General features: G+C 45.1%; 1 protein-coding gene across 1 annotated transcript; it reads right to left on the reverse strand.

The window, feature by feature from the left end:
- Positions 1-15,242: 15,242 nt before the first annotated feature.
- On the reverse strand, positions 15,243-21,377 carry LOC119291312 (calcium-transporting ATPase 2, plasma membrane-type-like). The gene is made up of 7 exons (XM_037570050.1): positions 20,843-21,377; positions 19,686-19,740; positions 17,633-19,584; positions 17,388-17,546; positions 16,944-17,115; positions 16,169-16,467; positions 15,243-15,826 (listed from the first exon to the last, which is right to left on the reverse strand). The coding sequence occupies exons 1-7, from the start codon at positions 21,017-21,019 to the stop codon at positions 15,578-15,580; spliced, it is 3,063 nt and encodes a 1,020-aa protein (XP_037425947.1). The 5' UTR covers positions 21,020-21,377; the 3' UTR covers positions 15,243-15,577.
- Between the last annotated feature and the right edge of the window lie 80 nt (positions 21,378-21,457).

Here is a 21,457-nt window from a genome sequence, read left to right on the forward strand (position 1 = left end):
GCACCTTGTTCTTCATGTAGTGAGTCTCATATATTGTGCTTCAAAGTAGCACCTTGTTCTTCATGTAGTGAGTCTAATAAGTTGTCCTTTTTGTACTACTGGGAATTTTTCATTATAGAACTTGGCTTGTATATTCCTACGATGGGCTTCCTCAAATGCCCTAGGTCTTCGTGAGCAAGCAAGTTGGATGCACACCCACTAGTTTTCTTTTGTTGAGCATTCATAGCTCAAGTGCATCCGTTGCATGGCAATCCCTACTCCTCATGTTGACATCAATTGATGGGCATCTCCATAGCCCGTTGATTAGCCTCGTCAATGTGAGACTTTATCCTTTTTTGTCTTCTCCACACAATCCCCATCATCATATTCTATTCCACCCATAGTGCTATATCCATGGCTCACGCTCATGTATTGCGTGAAAGTTGAAAAAAGTTTGAGATTATTTAAAGTATGAAACAATTGCTTGGCTTGTCATCGGGGGTATAGAAGTTGGGAACATCTTTGTGTGACGAAAATGAAGCATAGCCTAACTATATGATTTTGTAGGGATGAACTTTATTTTGCCATGTTATTTTGAGAAGACATGATTGCTTGATTAGTATGCTTGAAGTACTATTATTTTTGTGTCAATATGAACTTTTATCTTGAATATTTCGGATCTGAATATTCATATCACAATTAAGAAGAGTTACATTGAAATTATGCCAAAGTATCACTCCGCATCAGAAATTCTTTTTTTATATCATTTACCTACTCGAGGACGAGCAGGAATTAAGCTTGGGGATGCTTGATACGTCTCCAACATATCTATAATTTTTGATTACTCCATGCTACTTTGTCTACTGTTTTGGACTATATTGGGCTTTACTTTCCACTTTTATATTATTTTTGGGACTAACCTATTAACCGGAGGCCCAGCCCAGAATTGCTGTTTTTTGCCTATTTCAGTGTTTCGAAGAAACAGAATATCAAACGGAGTCCAAACGGAATAAAACCTTCGGGAACGTGATTTTCCGACCGAACGTGATCCAGGAGACTTGGACCCTACTCCAAGAAGTGCCAGAGGCGGTCACGAGGGTGGAGGGCGCGCCCCCTACCTCGTGGGCCCCTCGGAGCTCCACCGACGTACTCCTTCCTCCTATATATACCTACGTACCCCCGTTAGATCAGATACGGAGCCAAAAAAAACCTAATTCCACCACCGCAACCTTCTGTATCCGCGAGATCCCATCTTGGGGCCTGTTCCGGAGCTCCGCCGGAGAGGGCATCCACCATGGAGGGCCTGTACATCAACACCATAGCCTCTCCGATGAAGTGTGAGTAGTTTACTTCAGACCTTCGGGTCCATAGTTATTAGCTAGATGGCTTCTTCTCTCTTTTTGGATCTCAATACAATGTTCTCCCCCTCTCTTGTGGAGATCTATTCGGTGTAATCTTCTTTTTGCGGTGTGTTTGTTGAGACCGATGAATTGTGGGTTTATGATCCAGCTTATCTATGAACAATATTTGATTCTTCTCTGAATTCTTTTATGTATGATTGAGTTATCTTTGCAAGTCTCTTCGAATTATCTTTGTGGTTTGGCCAACTAGATCGGTAGTTCTTGCAATGGGAGAAGTGTTTAGCTTTGGGTTCAATCTTGCGGTATCTTTACTTAGTGACAGAAAGAGTTGCAAGGCACGTATTGTATTGTTGCCATCGAGGATAACAAGATGGTTTTTTTTATCATATTGCATGAATTTATCCCTCTACATCATGTCATCTTGCTTACGGCGTTACTCTGTTTTTACTTAATACTCTAGATGCATGCTGGATAGCGGTCGATGAGTGGAGTAATAGTAGTAGATGCAGAATCGTTTCGATCTACTTGTTTTGGACGTGATGCCTATATACATGATCATACCTAGATAATCTCATAATTATTCGCTTTTCTATCAATTGCTCAACAGTAGTTTGTTCACCCACCGTAGAATACTTATGCTCTTGAGAGAATCCACTAGTGAAACCTATGCCCCCCGGGTCTATTCTCAACATATCAATCTACATCACTTTATTTACTTGCTTTGTTTTACTTTGCCTTTTACTTTTTACTTTGCATCTATCTATCAAAAATAACAAAAATATTATCTCTATCAGATCTCACTCTTGTAAGTGACCGTGAAGGGATTGACAACCCCCAAGCGTTGGTTGCGAGTTGCTATCGTTTTGTGTAGGTACGAGGGACTTGTGCGTGGTCTCCTACTGGATTGATACCTTGGTTCTCAAAAACTGAGGGAAATACTTACGCTACTTTACTGCATCATCCTCTCCTCTTCGGGGAAATCCAACACAGTGCTCAAGAGGTAGCAACCAACACTTGGATTATGGTGTCCCAAGGGCTCTACTTTTGATCTCATTGGATATTCAGACTCTGACTATGCTGGAGATCGCGTGGACCTCAAGTCAACGTCATGCACATGCCATTTCCTCGGACGATCTTTGGTCTGTTGGTCCTCGAAGAAACAGAACTGCGTATCTCTCTCCACTGCAGAAGCTGAGTACATTGCTGCTGGATCGTGCTATGCTCAATTACTATGGATGAAGCAAACACTCAAGGACTATGGCATCAACATGAAGAATGTGCCTCTCTACTGTGACAATGAGAGTGCCATCAAGGTTGCTCATAATCCAGTTCAGCACTCGAAGACCAAGCACATCCAGATTCGTCATCATTTTCTTCGCGACCATGTGTTGAAGGGCGACATCTCCATCGACCACGTAAGCACTGAAGATCAGCTGGCCGATATCTTCACTAAGCCCTTGGATGAGAAGAGATTTAGCAAGTTGCGGTGTGAGCTAAATATCCTAGAATCTTCGAATGTTCTCTGAAATGGACACTCATCCTAACACTTATGCTGACTTGATGACTTAGATGCGCAACACACAAAGTAACATTTTTCTTCAATCAATGAAGACTAACCCTCTAAGTGTGAAGAAATTAATGAAGAAATTGATTCTCAGAGCCCTACGACAATTGTACGCGGTGTGTGAAATCAGCTTTCTTATACGGTGGGTTACGCCACCACCCAAAGTTGAAAATCTTAAATTTGAGTTTTTTCTTCGTTTTTGAAATTCCTTAGTTTTTCAAATTCTTCAACTTGCAATGTCTTCACTATTTCCATCGTTTGTCTTCATTTGAATATATATATGAGTTTATGTCCTCTACAACATTCACTTATTGCTAATTCTTCAAGTTGACTTTTTTCGCTAAGTCAATGTGATCGGACCCTTCCCCCTCTATGCTAAACTCAATCTAATCTTTTCACAAATTCTTCATGTGCGTTCTGATATGAAACTCGTTCAAAATCTTCACTGTGTCCTTGACAGCTGAAGAAATTGCGAACGAAAACTTAAATTAATCTTATCTGAATTTTCGGCTTTGCCGCTCAAACCGTTCCGCATTCCATGATAAAATACTTATCTATTGACCCACGATCCTACAAGATTGCCACCTCACAGTACGTGGGTGACACATGTCACGTGAATGAGAAGGTCCGGGGGCACGTTCGTCCGAAATCTTCGGGCGCACAGTTTTTCGCTGTCGCTATAAATACCCATGTCTCTTCCTCACTTCACTTTTACTCCGCTCGACCTCTCTCCCGCTCGAGCTTCCCAAACCCTAGCACCACCGCTACTTCATCATCGTCGGTGAGGAAGAGCTTCACTGCCTCAACCTCGTCGCCGTCGTACTCGCGCCAGTTGCGGATTTCTTCACTCCGCCACCGCCGTAGTTGTCTTCCTCTGCTGAGTTAGGGCGTGGAAGATCTGAACGGACGAACTTCACCTCAACACTTCCCAGTTCATCGTGTTCTTCACTTCGGGTAATTAAAAGTTACTTTTATTGCCCGCTTTGATTCATGTGTTTTCTTGAAAATCTTCAAAGGTGTTTATTCTTCAAATCTTCACACACTAAACACCTCACATGTTATCTGTTCTTGATTCGTTTCTCTAAGCAATGATTTTCATCAAGATTCCTCAATTGTGTGGATTTTCAAATCTGTACAACTCTGGAACCTAATATAAAGAACACTTAGTGAAATTCTTCAAGACTCATAGTCAAATTCCTTAAACCTATTCTTTTTGAAAATCTTCTGAGAACGCATATGACCTCAATAAATTCCTCGCACCTATACTATGTTCACAGGTACACATGTCCGCTGCTGAATCACTAGGTTCTGATCAACTTAACTCATTTGCAGCGTTCCTCGAAGAAAAGTTGCATACCTCTTCAGAAACTTCAGTTGTTCATCCTCAGCTGAAGAAAATGGCTGACGGCAAGAAGCCACAAAAGGGAGGAAAAAGGCCTGAGGTCAATACAATGTTTGAAATCCCTAAGGACATTTATGCTGGATATTGCACTCCTGATGAGGCCAAGTTTGGTAAGGAGGACAAGAATCAGCGCAAAGTGCGCATACAATGGATTGAGAGGAGATGGGCACGAGAATGGAGGGAGTACAGGTATGTTACTCCCAAGTACATGAAGAAATTCGTGCTCAACCCTCCATGCTCAAGACCTCCATTGAGACCTGGCCAACTGGCAGATCCCACCAGCCTCAAGCGCGGTGAGGACTATGCTGCTGAATGGGCAAGGCGCCAGGCCAAACTGACTAAGCAAGCAAAAGAAGCAGTGAGGAAATTCAATGAAGATTCTGCTGCTGCTGCTAACGCTGCTGAGGCTTCTGGTAGTAAGCCCAGGAAGGCTATGCCAAAGAAGCCTGCCCACAAGTCCAGTGCTTCTCCTTCAATGCCCTCACAACCAAGCTCCTCAGCAATGCCCTCAAGGCCAGATTCTTCAAAGCCCTCACGGCAAATTCCTCAGTCTGCTCCTCCTCCTCCAAAGTCCTCAGTTCCCCCGACAAAGTCTTCGGCTACTCCGACCAAATCTTCGGCACCTGTGCATCTTGCCACGTGCCAAAGAACAACTGGCATCTCTATTGCCTCAGGAGCATCTGCTAGCTCCACTGCTGCACCAAGTTCCTTAACCGGACCATCTCTGCTGAAGAAAAAGGCCACTGCTGGACGAGGCATTCGCCCAAGTCCTCACAAGAAGTAGGTTGCCTTCCAAATCCCCTCTGATGACGATAAGGCTGATGATGAAGAACTTGCTGAAATCATCAGGGACAGGCAAGCCAAGGCCGCTAGAGCCAAAGGCAGCAATGTGCCACTACTTCTGGATCCCAAGCTAATCCTCGATTTCATTGACATGTGGCACAAGGACCCCACTACACCTTTGCCAGAGATGAACCTCACTCCTGGTCAAAGTCATGTTCTGACTCACTTCATTGAGGAAGAGAAGTGGAAATATGAAGAAGGATGAAGGCTGAAGAAAGCGCAGTACAAGAAACAGCGCTACCTCAAGGACAATGTCCTCACTCTTACTCCTGAACAACTCATTTCTATACAAGCTGAAATCAAGCAACTGAATGATGATTTCAATCAGTACTATGCTGATTGGAAGGGAGCAAAGGTTCGGTTCGTCAATTCGACGAAGACTTTCTCTTCAACTGCCACTACTCCGGTGCACGTTGAAATTCCTCAGGCTGAAGCATTTGCCCAGCCCACTGAAGAACATGCCAGCACCGCTGATGTAAGTCAGGCTGCTGAAGAAAATGAGAGTACCAAGGCTGATGACTCCATTCTAGCCACTGAAGAAATTGCCAGGGCATCCACTAGTGGTGCACCTGAAGAAAGTGAACAAATCAGGACAACTGCATCAGTTGTGCCTGAGGAAAATGAACCAAAATCCTCTGCACCTCCTGCGCCTACCCCAACTCCAAGCCTTCCATCTGCATCAGATGTGAAGAAGACCAAGGCTGCAGAGCGTGCAGCGATGAAAAAGAGGAAGGCATCAACTTTATCATATTCTTCAGCTCCGAAGAAAATGAAGCCCTTGACAAGTTCTGCTGAAAATCCTATTGATGCCGTTCCTGTCTCCTTCATGCCATCAAAGGACCTAGTTCTGTTTGGTGAAGATTATGAGATTCCCGAGGAATCCGATGAAGAAACTCCTTCTGCTGCTTCGACAGAGCAGTTGGACAAAGAAATTGAAGTGGATAAGATCCCTTCAACCCCAGTCATTTCATCACCTATGCCTCAGTTTACTGCTGAAGAGGCAGGTGTTGAAGAAATTGAAGATGAGGATGTGGACATTGGGTGTACCACTCCTATGCTCAATGATGAATTTTGGGACAGTCAACATCCAAACTCTCCAATGTTCACTCCTCTCCAAGCTGTTCCTCAGTCCCCAGTCGCTACTAAAGTACAAATGGAATCTCATGAACCTCGTGCAACCCCGTCCGTCCATGAAGAAATTTGAGCCACTAGCGCTGAAGAAAATGTGAATGAAGAAGTGATGACCCATGCTGCAGCTGCAGAAGAACCTGAAATTCCTTAGCATGAGGAACCTGAGATTGCGATTCCTGAGGTAGTACTGCAGATCACTGACACCCCTCAACCCAAGCCAAAGAATCCCTTCTCCAAGAAGCCAAAATTCAAGGCTGATGATTTCTTCAGCGAGCGTGTGTTCTTAACTGATTTTAACCCATATGACTGCTCGTCTTAGAAGGAAGCGCTTCTGGACTGCCAGCCAGGCCAACTTCTATTCCTCAGTTCTTTTCGACAAGGACAAAGTCTTCGACCACGAGCACATTCCTCACGTGGACATGGAATCTATGCCTTGCTTCATGCCGGTCCTCAGTATGCTTCATGATGCAGGTCTGCTTAACTTTTGCACTGACATCGTTGATTGGAATGAAGAGCTAATTCTTCAATTCTATGCGACGCTGCATATTACTGGTGAAGCACATGATATCAACTCCTGGGTGTTGGACTGGATGACAGAAAACACTCATTACAAGGCACCAGCCTCTGAGTTGCTTCGTGCCTTGCCAATCAGTCCTCCACGAGAAGGCGCTCGTTGTCTGTATGATGAACCTGAACTCACTGACCACTATATGCAAGTGCTCATGAAGCCGCTGAAGCCTGGACAAGTCCAAAGGACCAAGTTCCTCGTGAAGGATTTGCTGTATGTGCCAAGGACCATCTATCGCATTCTGACAAAGACTATTAGTCCAATCAAAGGTCATGATTCATCTGATGAAGAAATTGTGGGGATGATGAAGAATATGCTCTTTAACATCATGCATGGTATCCCTATCAATTACCATGATTTCTTCATGAGGACTCTTGCTAATGTTGCACTTTCACCGTTTGAGCTGAACCCTTATGCTCCATGGATCATGAGATTCCTCAGATCAAGGTCTTCACTCAACTACAAGGCTGACACTCTTAACCATGGCAGCTACTTGCCCCTGATTGAAGTCCTCAAACGGACATATTCCTCATCTTAAGTAAAGGGTAAGGCACCTGCTATTATCGATGAAGGCACCCGTCCATTGGATGGTCAGTTCTGCAAAGCTGCATCTTACTTCACCAATGATGACTCTGCCACTCATGATACTGCTGCCAATGCTACCAACACAAGTCCTCAAGCTACTGCTCCTCGTGTGATGACTAACTGTGAGCTGCTTCTAAGTCTTCACCAGAAGGTCGATAGAACCACAAATGGGTTAAGCGTTAGTTTGGCTCTATTCTTCACAACATGACCTCTACACATAATGTAGTGAAGAAAAACCATCACTACCTCCATGAAGTGTTTGATCGCACCTGGGCTATTCTGTCACATTTGTATGGTGGAGAAGATCTGAAGCAAATGGGCTTCAAAGAAGACTTTGACTGGTCTGCTCCTCTGCCAAAGAAGCTCAAGAAGGTCAAGGTTCCTCCATTGGTCACAAGTTCATATTCCTCATCCCGCGACACGGACGAGTTCGAAGACTTGGACGACACTGCACCATGCCCTACAACGACTCAAGACCCTGACGACGCTGGCGCTCCTCCATCATCATGATATTCTTCAGGGGCGTTAGTCCTCAGTTTCAACCCTTTTGGTCGTTCGATGACAAAGGGGGAGAAATTTGAGTTAGTCTTCAAGCGGGTCTATCTTGGGCATTTTTTGCTAAGTTACAACTCTCGTTCTTCTGATGACTTTGGTGGATCGAGTTGTAATCTTAAACTCTATGGTGACCTGATACTTTTGATGTGTTCTTCTGCATGCTTATTCCTCTTTAATGTTAATGCATGCATCCTGAATTACATCAGTCACCATATTTCATCATGCATTTCAAATTCTTCATATTATATATCAAATGCGTGCATGAATTACAAGATATAGGGGGAGATCTCCATGATTATACTCTTCAAGTGTGCATTGATTCAAAAGCAAATTCCTTACTATGCACATCTTCAGGGGGAGTTCTTCTATATCTTGCAATCAAATTCCTCAATATCAGTATTTACACTTCATACGATTATCCCCGTTGAAAACTTAACCTATATTGTCATCAATCACCAAAAAGGGGGAGATTGTAAGTGCATCTAGTGCCCCTTAGTGATTTTGGTGTATTGAAGACTTATAGGTTAAGGGACTGATGCGTTTGTAAGTGTACACAGGTCTATAAGTCTATGAGGAGTTTGATATTTATAGAGAAAGTCGACCCCTAAAAATGAAGTTCTTCGACTGAAGACTTTGGATTTCTGAAGACTTTTTGAAGACTTTGAAAGTGAAGAAATTGGTGTGACCTTGAAGACTTGGTAATCATTCGAGGAACATGAAGCATGAAGACTCTTGTTTTTACTGTTTCATTTTCTCTTTCTTGAGTCATAGGAAACACCGTGCTGTTAAAGGGGGTCGAGGAAATACTAAGGAAAAATTTCCATGTGATGTTCAACTCAAAATCCTACACCTACCAATCCTTTCGAGTGAAGCCATTGGAAATCTCGCACAGTTCAGTCATATTCTTCAGTGACAGAGATGAAGTTCTTCTGGTCTCTGAGGAATTTGTTCTGACTGAAGAGTTAGGAATTTGCCAGTGCGGATTGCCTACAAAGTGAGGAACATGATAGCCCTGAGGAATTTGAACCTCAAATATTCCGACCGTTGCTGTGCTACGCGCCAGCTGTCCCAAAATATCTACCCACCTAACGGTCATATCAGACAAGGGCATTTATGTCTTATCATGTCGGGCTGCTCCCCGGCTATAAATAGCCGCCCCTACAACCACTAGTTGGTTGGCTGATCCGAGAGAAACTAACACTTGTCATTTGAGAGCAACCCATCCTCTGAGGACTTTGAGCGAAAATCATCAAGTGAGAAAACCCCAAACCCAAACCTACAAAACCCCAAAGTGATTGGGAATCACAGAAGAGATTGATCCTGCGTGGATCCGATGCTTGTTTCCTTTGAAGAATGTGCTTCTTCCAGACGGTTAGGCGTCAAGGTCTAGAGCATCCAAGAGGAATTGTGGATTGCCGAGTAACCGAGTTTGTGAAGGTTCGGAAGTCACCTGAAGACTTACCACGAGTGATTGGGCGAGGTCTGTGTGACCTTAGCTCAAGGAGAATACGGTGAGGACTGTGTGTCCGGGACTGGGTGTCCTCGAGTTTAAATACTCAGCCGCTCCAACCAGATGTACAACTGAGACAGCAGTTGGAACTGGTCTACCAAATCAGTGTCTTCACCGAGCTAAGTGGTTCTATCTCCTCAACTCTTTCATTTCATCATGTATGTTGTTGTGTGCATGTTCATATCTGTTTGAAGACATTGACTGAAGACTTTCTCAATTTCCTCAGTTCTATTTCTTCAGTCAGTCTGTCTTCTTCCTTGTGTTATCCTGTGTTTACGCTTTTTGTACTCTGTGTTTGTCTTCATTTCATCATGATGACTATGCTTGTGTTCTGTTATGTTCCTTTCTGAGTACTTATTCCACTGCAAGTAGTTCTTCATTTAGGAATTTCCTCACCAGCAAATTCCTCAGTGAAGAATTCATAAAAATCGCCTATTCACCCCCCTCTAGTCGATATAACGCACTTTCATGAACATCTTGGCGCTGCACAGTACAATACAGCGCCTTTCCCTTAGGCGTTGCAAACTGACTTAGCAATTTTTGGGGTGCAAAAGCTACTGGAATGGTTATGTTGCTCTCTGGACTGGCATGTCCAAGTGTGCAGCGCCTAAGGGCTATGCGCTGTACTGTGTAGTGCGGCGCCTTGCCCTTAGGCGCTGTACACCTGGACATGCCAGTCCAGAGAGCAACAGAACCGTTCCAATAGTTTTTCACCCACAAAATTGCTAAGTCAGTGTGCATCGCCTGAGGTCAAGGCGCTGCATCGTGTAGTGTGGCACCTTGTCCTTAGGCGCTGCACTACCTGCTATTTTCAAATGCCTAGTGATTTTTATGTTTTGTGATTCACATAGATGGCACATAATCATATCCAAATCATATGTAGTAGTCCAAAACACGAAAAGAGTAGTCCAATCACGTAGTCATACACACATAGCACATATAGTTGTCCAAATCACATAGTCATACACACATAGCAATAGAGTAGTCCAATCACATAGTAATACACAAACATTGAGCCAAAACACATAGTCATTTACATCTCATAGCACATAGTGGCACACATTTTGGTTCATAAGAAGGTCACGGTCCTTGTCCCTTCTTCTTCTTCTTCTTCTCCCTCCTCCCACCACCAAGGGATCTCACCTTCCCCCTCCGTGCCCTCCACCCCCTTCATTGTTTCCATACCTATGAAAATGGCAATATAATAGTTAGTCACACAATACAAAATGACAACACAAGCATTGAGCCAAAAGAAGAAGATCATAGTAAGTCACATACGGCAATGGTCCATTGAGCCAAGAGAACATTCCTCCACTACGTCCGCCGCCAAGGCCAAGATCACCACTACGGCCTCCACCAGCACCACGGCCTAGACCACCACCACAACCTCTACCACCACCACCACGGCCTCTACCAGCACCACGGCCTCTACCAGCACCATGGCCAAGACCATCACCACGGCCTAGGCCTTCACCACGGCCTAGGCCTTCACCACAGTCAAGACCAGCACCACGGCCAAGACCATCACCACGGCCTCTACCACCACCACGGCCAAGACCATCACCACAGCCTCTTCTAAGACCTAGTTGACTCCCTCTTTGTTGCCTAGTTCCTCGTTGGCTTGTTTGATTTGATTGGTTTGGCACTCCACCACTTGTTTGACTTGGTTGGCTACTCCTTGGTTGACTTGGTTGGCTATCATTTGCTTGGCTTGTGCTTGCACCATTTTTCTTTGATCTCTTTCTTGGTTTGGGACAAATTCTTGTGTTGTGTCCCCCATGACTGCAGTCCCCACAACGGGATTGCTCACGAGGCTCTTGGAATTGGCCGATGTCGTATTCTCCACCGCCACCACGGCCCCATCCATCCATGTCACCTCTAAGACGCTTTGTCTTACTTCTTCCTCGTCTAACGACCTTCAATTCCGGGTCCGGCCATAGTTGAACTCCATGATACTCCGACCATTGTGATTGGTCCAAGTATGGCTGAAATCGTGGAGCCCATGTATTCTTTACCGTAATGATTGAGAACTCGGACTCCCTCACGATAAGAGGGTGATTGACGTCCACATTCCTAACAGGGGATGTGTTTAACAAGTGCGAGCATGGGAGATGAAGCAACGATGGCCTCATGCAGCTGCAATCACACCGTGTTAGGCAGACCTTGAAAGCCCGGCCTCCGTGTTGGTGGCCATCGTTTGTGGTTCCTCCAGGCTCTTTCACCTCACACTTCCAATCGTTGTCGTCATATAGTACAGCTTCTTGGGAGTCTGCCTTGCGTGATTGAAATTCCAACCATTCTTCAACCTTTGGTGGGAAATTGTACTTGTGCTTATCCTTGTTTTCACTAGCAATCTGCTTATCCGTCTCCATTGAGTACTTTAAAAAGTATCCATTCATCTTGTCAAATGTGTATTGAACTATTGCCGTCACGGGTAATGCACGTACACCCTTGAGCACCTTATTGAAGCATTCTGCCATATTGCTTGTCATTTGACCGTACCTCCGGCCATCTTCGTCGAAAGCACGTGCCCACATATTCCTTTCGACAATGTTCCTATTGAGAAACTCATGACCGCCGGGGTCAAGTTTCTTGTGTCTAAGCAATGCATTGAACAATGTGGCAAACCGCTTGTTGGTGAAAGCGAGACAACAATCCTGAAGATCATCGGCCAACTCCTTGATACCACATGCCCTATAGAAGTTTGCACAAAAGTGCCTCATGCACCATCGATGGTGCAACTTTGTATGTCCGGGAATGTCAACCACCACCGCATTTAGAATTCCTGGACGGCGATCCGATATGACACAAATTTCCCTTTCAGCCGGTAATACCCTTGTTCTTAGTTGACGCAAGAACCACTCCCAGTTATCATTGTTCTCCACCTCAACCAAAGCGAAAGCCAAAGGCAAGACCCGCTTATTGGCATCACTTGCTATTGCAACCAATAAAGTGCCCTTGTATTGTCCCGTCAAGAACGTGCCATCAATGGCGATGATGGGCCGACAATGCTCAAAAGCCCTCACGCATTGCTCAAAGGCCCAAAATGCACGGCCAAATACTCGGACGGTCCTCCCGCTGTGAATCAATGTTTGGTGCCCATGAGGCTCAACCACGTGAACCATGCCTGGGTTTGTGGCGGCCATAGCTAACAACAACCTAGGGAGTTGGTTGTATGCTTCCTCCCAATTGCCATACAACATCTTGAATGCGGCTTGCTTCTCCTTCCATGCCTTGTCGTACTTGACCTTGTAATGAAAGATGGCTTTCACAAGGTCAATGACACTCTTGATGTTAATTATTGGAAGTGTGGATATTTGGTTGGATAACCTGTAAGAAATGAACTCGGACGCGAGTTGTCTGTGTTGTTTGTACACAAGCTTGCCATCCGCATTCTTGTGCCGGCACACGTGACTTGGTAGACAACTCACTATGCGCCAAGTGGGACCTCCTTCCCATGGCCTTGCACACAAAATACATGTACATGTTGGCACTTCACATTTGACCGTGTAACGCACTTTGACGTCCGAGTTGGCCACTTTATGTGGACGATAATGCGTAACCGAGTAGTTGTCGAGCCACATCTTCAATTTCAAGAAGGATTGAAACTCACAACCGGGATATATCTCGTTCTTGCCGTCTTCCAAATCACGGTGAGAACTTGGCCTAGCTCCAAGAGATATGCATTTGCCACCATCCACAACGGCTTCATCCGCGAGACTAAGATCCTTGAACAATGGTGTCTTGTGATCCCACCCGAATACCTTCTTGAATGCTTGAGCCTCCTTGGGCGTGAACCCCTCCTCATCAACTTCTTCATCGGGACAATCGTCATCAGAGTCCGATGCATATGCACGGGAAAAAGGGATGGATTGGTCCATTGTCTCTCGCACATGATATTGGTCGAGATCACCCACATTATTGTCATGGAGATCAACTTCGTTGTCATCCTCCTCGTACTCATCATTCTCCTCTTCAAAGGCTTCATTTTGGTTGTTTGGAGCCGGGCTCAATGTTGGCCAATCTTGTTGCGTGAAATGAGGTTCACTCATTTGATCTTGGTTCATGGGTGGGGGAGTGCTAGCAACCAACGGGGAGGGGTTCCAGTTCAAGTCCAAATTCAAAGTAGACTCAACCTTCTTGGAGGCAAATAACTCAAGAGCCGTGTCTAGAGATTCGGCAACCGTCTCCTTGTATGCAACCCAACGTTGCTCGGAGTTCACACGCATTGTCTTTCAATGGATGTGCATTCCAAAACCAACATTATGCCTTCCCTCGAACTCAAGAACGTCACTTGGGTCCATCCAATTCAAATCATTCCTCACTTGTTCCAAGAGCTCCGCATAGCTAGGACTACTCTCAAACACCATGTCAAGCTCATCCGGGTCTGGCTCAACATGACCTTTCAAAAAGGCCTCTTTATCCACATGATGAACATAAACACATGTTCTCCCCATCCCTACAATAATAAAAAACACACATATATCAAGTAAGTACTTAATAAAAATATTTGCACAAAATACATATGCCCTAACATATATATGAATTAATACCCTAACCCCCACTTAACAATAACCACAACCCTAACCATAGCATAACCCTAACACCAACATCAAACACACATAACCCTAACCCTAGCATACTATGAAAGCCTAACCATACCAAATTAGCAAAGAAACATAACATGATTCAACAAATTTCCAAATCCAAGCAAAAACTAGGGTTTCCCCAAACTAGCAAGATTTGAGCAAATGTGACAATTCCTATGGATGAAAACGAGGGGATCGAAGGAGATTACCTTAAGGGAGGGGTTAGCTTCGAAATCCACGGTCAAATACTCCAGATTTGCAAGATTTGAGAAGGATTTGAGAGGGGGGAGGGGAAGAGAGGAGGGGCGCAAGGCTAAGGGTTTGGGTGGGGTGGGGGTGTGTGGGGTGGGGGTGGGAGGGGAGGGAGGGTGGGGCCAGCCTAAGTGGCACACAGACAGTGCAGCGCCTAAGAGACGGGCGCGGCACATTACAAGTGTGACGCCTAGGCCTTATGCGCTGCACTGTTGTCTGTGGGGCCGCAACTGGACCAGGGCTGCCAAGCTGGCAGGAGGTGCGACGCCTAAGGCCGAGGCGCTGCATTGTAGGGTGCGGCGCCTCACTGTCGGGCGCCACACGAAAGGGTCATCATTGTGAAAAAATTTCGTGAGCAGGTCAGTTTGTGATTTGATTTTGCCTTCAGGTCAAATATGTGATTTCTGCCATTGGCTGACGCTGTTGGAATTTTATCTATCCCAAGTGGCCGCTGGTTCTTGCCTCGTGCTTGTGCTTGTGCAGCAGGAGTTGTTGTAGTACACTGCAGTGGTAGCACACGATGCTTGCCTTGACTGGTCAAAAACACTTGGTACGGGCACCGGGTGACAGTGGTGATGGAAGCAAGCTGCCCGTGTGTCAATCGCCTGTGATGTGGAGATAAGGCTGGATGCCAAAAGAAGCCAACTGCCAAAGCCCAAACGCTATGCTGCACAAGCACCCACACTGTTCTGCTCAATGCTGATGGTGGCATTTGGATTGCAATAGCCAGATCCCTGGTCAAAGTGGCAACTTCCAAAGAATCACGCTCTAGTGATAGTCACACCGGACAAGAATGATTGAAATCTTTTATCAATTTTTCGGCTAAATTTCTGGCACTGGACGTTAAAAGGTACAAAAGATGGCAAAAGGAAGACTTATATGCACAAGCCAATCCAAACATCATGTCAAATCAAAACAGATGTCTCAAGTACTTTAGGTTGATGCATATACAATTTCAAGTCCAACATTCCAAGGAAAATAACATGAAAAAAATAACTAAAAAGGGTCTATTAAACACTTTTGAAGAATCAAGCCCACAGTCTTGGCTCATCCTCTAAAGATCAAATGCAAAAGACAAAAGGCCATAGATTCAATTCACCTAGATAAATAAAACGGATTAACAGCAGAAAGAAGAGTTTCTTATGCTCACGACAGCGCCCAAACTGCGTTGGCATCACCATCAGCCTGTAGTCCTACTACCTCACTTCAGTTCCTGACTGCAAATTAGTTGTCGTCTCCTACTGAGAACCCACTGGGAAGAGCTTGACTATCGCGGCGATAGGCATGCCTATGAAGCCGATGACGATGCAGGAGAACCACTCCCTGAGTGACAGAGGGGTGGTGTTCGCGAAATCGCCAAGGAACTGTACTATGATGATCTGGAATAAGACCGTGCTGCCGAGCACCGCGACGAACACGTTGTTGTTTAGAATGCCTTTGAATACATTTATCCTCTCCATCTCTCTGGAGCTCACCTCGTTGAACACCTGCATAACAAAAACTTCAGCTCATCTTCACACACTATCACCCAGAAAAACTAGCACAGTTCTTTTTTTCATTCAAAGTTATTATTTGGTAATGAAGTCGTCAGACTTGATGCTTTGTTAAGTGTTCATACTTTGCCATATTATGATAGTAACAGAACAGCATTATAGTACTATTATTAAGGATGCGTTCATTATATTTCTTGTAGTAATGGTTATATTTAGTATTTTTGCTGAAACCAGTGTCTGGTTGATAAATAAATGGCATTATTGGAGCGGGGAACAGTGAAATCCTAAAAGACTGTTCGCAGAAATCAAATGAATGCAAAAGAAACTTCGAATTACCTGGCAGAACACAAAGCAATTGAAGATGAGCGTGTTCAAGACTAGATCGGAATTATCACCCTTAAGTTCAAACAACGTCTTTCCTTCCGTCTGCAGATACCAAATTACAAAGAACTGGTAGATTGCCTGTCCCATGATGTTCCTCCACATAATGTTGCTAATGAAGTTTCCTTTCCTTCCAACAGGAGTCCTCTTCATCAGTTCATCGTTTGGAGGTTCTGTGGCCAATGCCAATGCTCCTAGTGTGTCCATGATCATATTGACCCAGAGCAACTGAACAGCAGTAAGGGGAGCACTCCCTGAATTGACAAGCAGAAGTATGCAATAGAGTGAAATATATGTCACAAAATAAACTATGGAACTAATGCTTTGCTACATTAATAGTATAATACTAATTTCCGGGTGTAATAACTTATCTTATAATACTATTACATCTCCTGAAAGGAATATTTGTATCACAACTTATGAGTTTAAAACTTGAAAAAAAGCATGTAGCAGTTAGTTCCAACCAGGAGTTGGTTTATCATAATAACTGGAGAATGAAACAGCCCTAAAGGTAATATACGGAATGACTAATTTAGAATTCAACTGTAGATTATTATTTTAATTTTTACGGAATCAAGCTGGTGGCGTAAAACCTGTCCCTTTAATCAAATGAACTGATTTAGAGTTCAGTTGTTGAAGGTTATTCAATTTTCACAGAATCGGACTATCCCTTCCTTTTCTTTACAGGTTAGTGCCAGCTTAAATGAACGCATCAAAGTTTCAGGTGTACCTGTCATGCAAGCTGACGAGAAGTTCACAACGAGGGCAACCACGTTGACTGTCAGTTGAAACTGCACAAACTTCTGAATGTTGATGTACACAGATCGACCCCATTTGGCAACCGTGACTATAGTGGAGAAGTTGTCATCAAGAATAATGACATCGGCACTCTCTTTTGCAACCTTCAAAAAAATACCAAAATGAGGCATACTGGAGCAAACATGTAATTGACTCTGCAAATCATGATGTACAAGGCCTTATAGAGGCTGCAGTGACATAATGATAGATCATAAACATGCTGACACACTATTAGGTAGTAATTACATTGGGAGACACTCAATGAGTCATAGCTAGTTATGTCAAAGAATTTTATAGTATTTTATATATTAAATTGACATGACTATTTTTCCGCATACAAGAGATAATATTAATAATTTTTGCTCTGTGAAATTACCTCAGTTCCAGCAATGCCCATCGCAAGTCCAATATCAGCCTCATGAAGTGCGGGTGCATCATTTGTTCCGTCACCAGTCACGGCAACAACTTCTTCATGTGTAGTCCGGAGATTCTTCACTAAGGTGTGCTTGTCAAGTGGTGAAGACCTAGCCATTACCTGACATGATACATACAACAACAGTATGTTGACAAATGAAATCCAGAAATGATAGGCAAGACAAATGACAATAGCAGTAAACATACCTGTATCTTTGGTATCAATTTATACATTTCTTCTGCACTCTTAGTTCTAAAATCTGGGCCTTCAATGGCAAGACCGCCTTCAGTCAAAATGCCACATTCCCGGGCAATTGCCTTTGCTGTGTTAATGTTGTCGCCTGTGACCATCCTGACAGTAATACCGGCTGACCTGCAGATGGCGACAGATTCCTTCACACCCGGGCGCACTGGGTCTTTAATCCCAACAATGCCAATGCATGTGTACCCCTCTTCAGGAATCGCATCATTAGCTGAGAACCCATCTGCAACTTCAATGTAAGCAAGGCACAGAGTGCGAAGTGCCTCATTTGCAAAGCTCTCAATCGTGGCATTCAAGTGAGCAATAGTTGCAGTGTCAAGGGGGACGGCATTGCCTTGGTCATTCAGGTACTTGCTGCAAGATGCCAATATGATCTCTGATGCACCTTTGCAGTGAGCACGGAATGCACCCCCTGGCAGCTGGATGACCACTCCCATTCTCTTCTTCGCGGAGTTAAATGGCTCAACTTTGATGAGGGTGGTTGCTTTTCGCACTGCCTGGAAATCTCCACCGAGTGACAGCCCAAGCTCTAGAATTGCTGCCTCAGTTGGTGTGCCCAGTATTTCGCGTTTGCCATCCTGGTTGATGACAACATCGCCACCGGTGTTGTTAAATATGGACTGCGAGAGCATTGTCATGACAGAAGCCGGTAGCTCAGAGAATAAGCTCTTGGTGTCTGAAGATTTTTCCACTTCTTTAATTTTGCCACAGATGCAAGCCTTGACGACAGTCATGTGATTCGTTGTGAGTGTGCCAGTCTTGTCACTGCAAATGGAGGTTGCTGAGCCCATGGTTTCACAAGCTGCAAGGTGTCGGACAAGTGCCTTGTCATTCATCATCTTCTTCATGGCAAATGCAAGGCTCAAGGTCACGGCGAGCGGTAAGCCTTCAGGAACTGCTACGACAACAATAGTAACAGCAATAGCAAAGAACTCAAGCAGCTCCAGTGCATCATCTCCACTCCAACTCAAGTACGAACCATCCATGATCTTGCGGCGGAACAGGCTTTCAGTGAGCACTGCAAATGTGACAACAGCAAAGACGAGGCCTATTTTGCCAATGATGGTTGCAACGCCGTTCAGCTTGACCTGCAATGGCGTCTCATCATCCCCGCCTTCACTGAGGGTGGCCATGAGTTTACCCCATTGAGTCCTCATGCCGACTGTCGTCACAAGCATCTTGCAAGAACCATCCTGCACTTTAGTTCCTGACAAAAGGAATGGGTTCTCGGCATTGACAGCAACTGGTTCACTCTCCCCAGTCAGGCTTGATTCATTAATCAGCAATGAGAATCCTGATACGAACAAACCGTCAGCTGGTACTTGATCACCAATGGAAAGGTGCACAATGTCACCAACGAGAAGCTCGTATATCGAGAGCTTCTGCCGGTACCCACTCCGAGTGACCTGCACCGTGATCTTCTTCTTCTCCTTGTCAAGGTCCTTGAACTGCAGGGATTGCCGGTAGTCGCTTGTCGCAGTGACAAACACAACCAGAAGAATACTAGCGACGATGCCAAGGCCATCATGCGCGCCCTTGGGCCACCCCTCGGTGGCAATGCCGACGACGAGCGAGAAGAAGGCACATGCAGCAAGGATCATGAGTGTCATGTCGTGGAGCGCCTCCCAGACAAAGACCCAGAAGCTGCGGGCCTCCGTCTCGGCGAATTTGTTGATGCCAAAGATCTCCTGCCGGGATGCAAGCTTGTCCTTGGATGTGCTGACGCCATCCGACTCTGAGGTAGACACCTTTGATATGAGGCCCTCGGTGCCGCCATGTGCTTTCAGCTTCTTGATGTCGTGGCTCTCGACAACAGAGCTCAGTTCCTCAGCACAGATGCCATAGCCTGCTGCCTTGACGGCGGCAGGGACTGTGTACTCGCTGTGGGGAGCAAGACCTGTGAAATTGTGTTCGTGGTAAGATCGACTGATAGAGATCCAGAAGGAAAGGGATAACTGATGTTGATTAATTATATGGTATGCCCTGGTATCATCATACCATGGATGAACTGAAGTGCAGCCTTTGAAACAAGCACAGCAACACGCAGCTTCTCCTGAAATAGGTATTAGTGTGGCGTCAGTCTCAAGAATAACAACTGTTCTCAGATTGCTTGAAGCTGAAAATTGCATATAGATGTAGTAAAAAGCACCAGAGAGAGATGACAGTTGCCAAGCGCTACTGAATGATGTTTTAATAATTTGAATCCACTTGTTTATTGAAGGGCAACTTTGTTGGTTTATATTGACAGCACTCCTGATTGACAGGAGTTGCAGCAGCTAAAGACTACTCCACCAGATATTTAAAAAGACCATCAGAGAAGACCAAAAATAAAGGAGCGTGTTCTTCCTGTAGAATAAAATAGTCCATAATGGAGATTCCCTTTATCAGGGGAATTCCATAATGATGTTTTAATGGAGATTCCCTTTTTTAGGAGCATCCACGTCACGCAATGCTGCGTTTTTCACAAGGCTCTAGGCCTACTTCATTTTTTATTTTATTTTTATTTTTTGAGAATCTAGGCCTACTTCATTCATCTGATAATTGTTCTAGCAAATGGAAACAATCAACTATGGCAAGTTTGATATGCTACATAGAAATCGAAAAGTTATAGTGCAGGAAAAGTAACTTTCGGTTATAGTAGTTTACATACGTTATCTTGATTTTCTTAAAAACAAGGCCTATTCTGAAACTTTTTACATACGTGCATTAATGAGACTGATATAATTTCACTCTAAACAACACAGAAAAATAAATAATTACAGACTCACTCTTAACAAACAGATGCGGCGAACAATTAGAGGTGCATTTCAGATCAATATCTATATAGTATATTTTTAGTCATTGCCCTCTCAGATGCCTACTGTCATGGCCTAACTAGTGTTTGCTTTTTGGGACGAACCTCTGCATCACAATTTTTTGATAAGAAGGTATATGCTCCACCAACTATGGCATGTGCAACCTGCGCTTTCTGTGCGTGCCAACCAAAGGTTGGGGGAAACGCCTGACAATGGCAAGCGCGACCGCGACAGAAAACAATACATGAGAGATGCAAAAGGGCGAATTAAATTAATTCTCCGTTCCAGAGTTCTTGCTTCTCCAAGAAATTTAGATGGAAATCGAGGTGGGAGGACGGGGACGCGTATGTATGTGCGTACCTGGTTGGTCCGCTTCATGGCGGCCGCCTCGGATCGCTTGCCGAGGTTGGCGGTGAAGCGGAAGCGGCGCTTGGGGTTCTTGACGACGCCGACGACCTTGCGCCATCGTCCCAGCGCCTCGTCGGAGGAGTGCTTGGGCTTGACGCCCCCGAAGTTCTCGTTGAGGTAGCTCTCCATGGCGGCGTCTCTGCTCTGCTCTCCCTGTCAAAGAAGCCCTCCCCTCCTCCTCCTCCTCCTCCTCGTCTCTGCTTCCCCACTCCCCACCAACTCCGCCGTATCTATATAGCAGCACGCGGCTCAGACCGGCATTTTCCCGGAAGGAAACGCGTGGGGGACCGTCGTTGACGCGTCGTGGGTACGTGGGTCCGACTCCGTTGCTACCTCGACCGGCGATACTTTCATGGAAGTGGTGGTATTCTGTCCTTGGGGGTGGCTGATTTCATGGAAGGTGGCGAGTTTTTTAGGTAGGGGGTGATTGATGGATCCGAGCGGAGCGGGGCGGGGCGGGGGAGGAAGAGGGGAGGGGCAACGGGTGGGAGCGAGGGAAAGGGAATTAAGCGGGTGGCGACTTCCTTGGTTTGCTCTGGTTTAGGGAAAGGAGCGTGGATTCAGGGG

This window comes from Triticum dicoccoides, chromosome 4B (genome assembly GCF_002162155.2).
Source record: "Triticum dicoccoides isolate Atlit2015 ecotype Zavitan chromosome 4B, WEW_v2.0, whole genome shotgun sequence".
Classification (NCBI taxonomy): domain Eukaryota; kingdom Viridiplantae; phylum Streptophyta; class Magnoliopsida; order Poales; family Poaceae; genus Triticum; species Triticum dicoccoides.

What these genes read in the sequence shown, in the direction of transcription:
- LOC119291312 (XM_037570050.1), bottom strand. Translation starts at nt 21,019, where the DNA reads ATGGAGAGCTACCTCAACGAGAACTTCGGGGGCGTCAAGCCCAAGCAC. An exon ending in TGGGCATTGCTGGAACTGAG is followed by an intron (nt 17,116 to 17,387) that starts GTAATTTCACAG and finishes ATTTTTTTGAAG; the next exon opens with GTTGCAAAAGAGAGTGCCGA. An exon ending in ATTGCTTTGTGTTCTGCCAG is followed by an intron (nt 15,827 to 16,168) that starts GTAATTCGAAGT and finishes TTTGTTATGCAG; the next exon opens with GTGTTCAACGAGGTGAGCTC.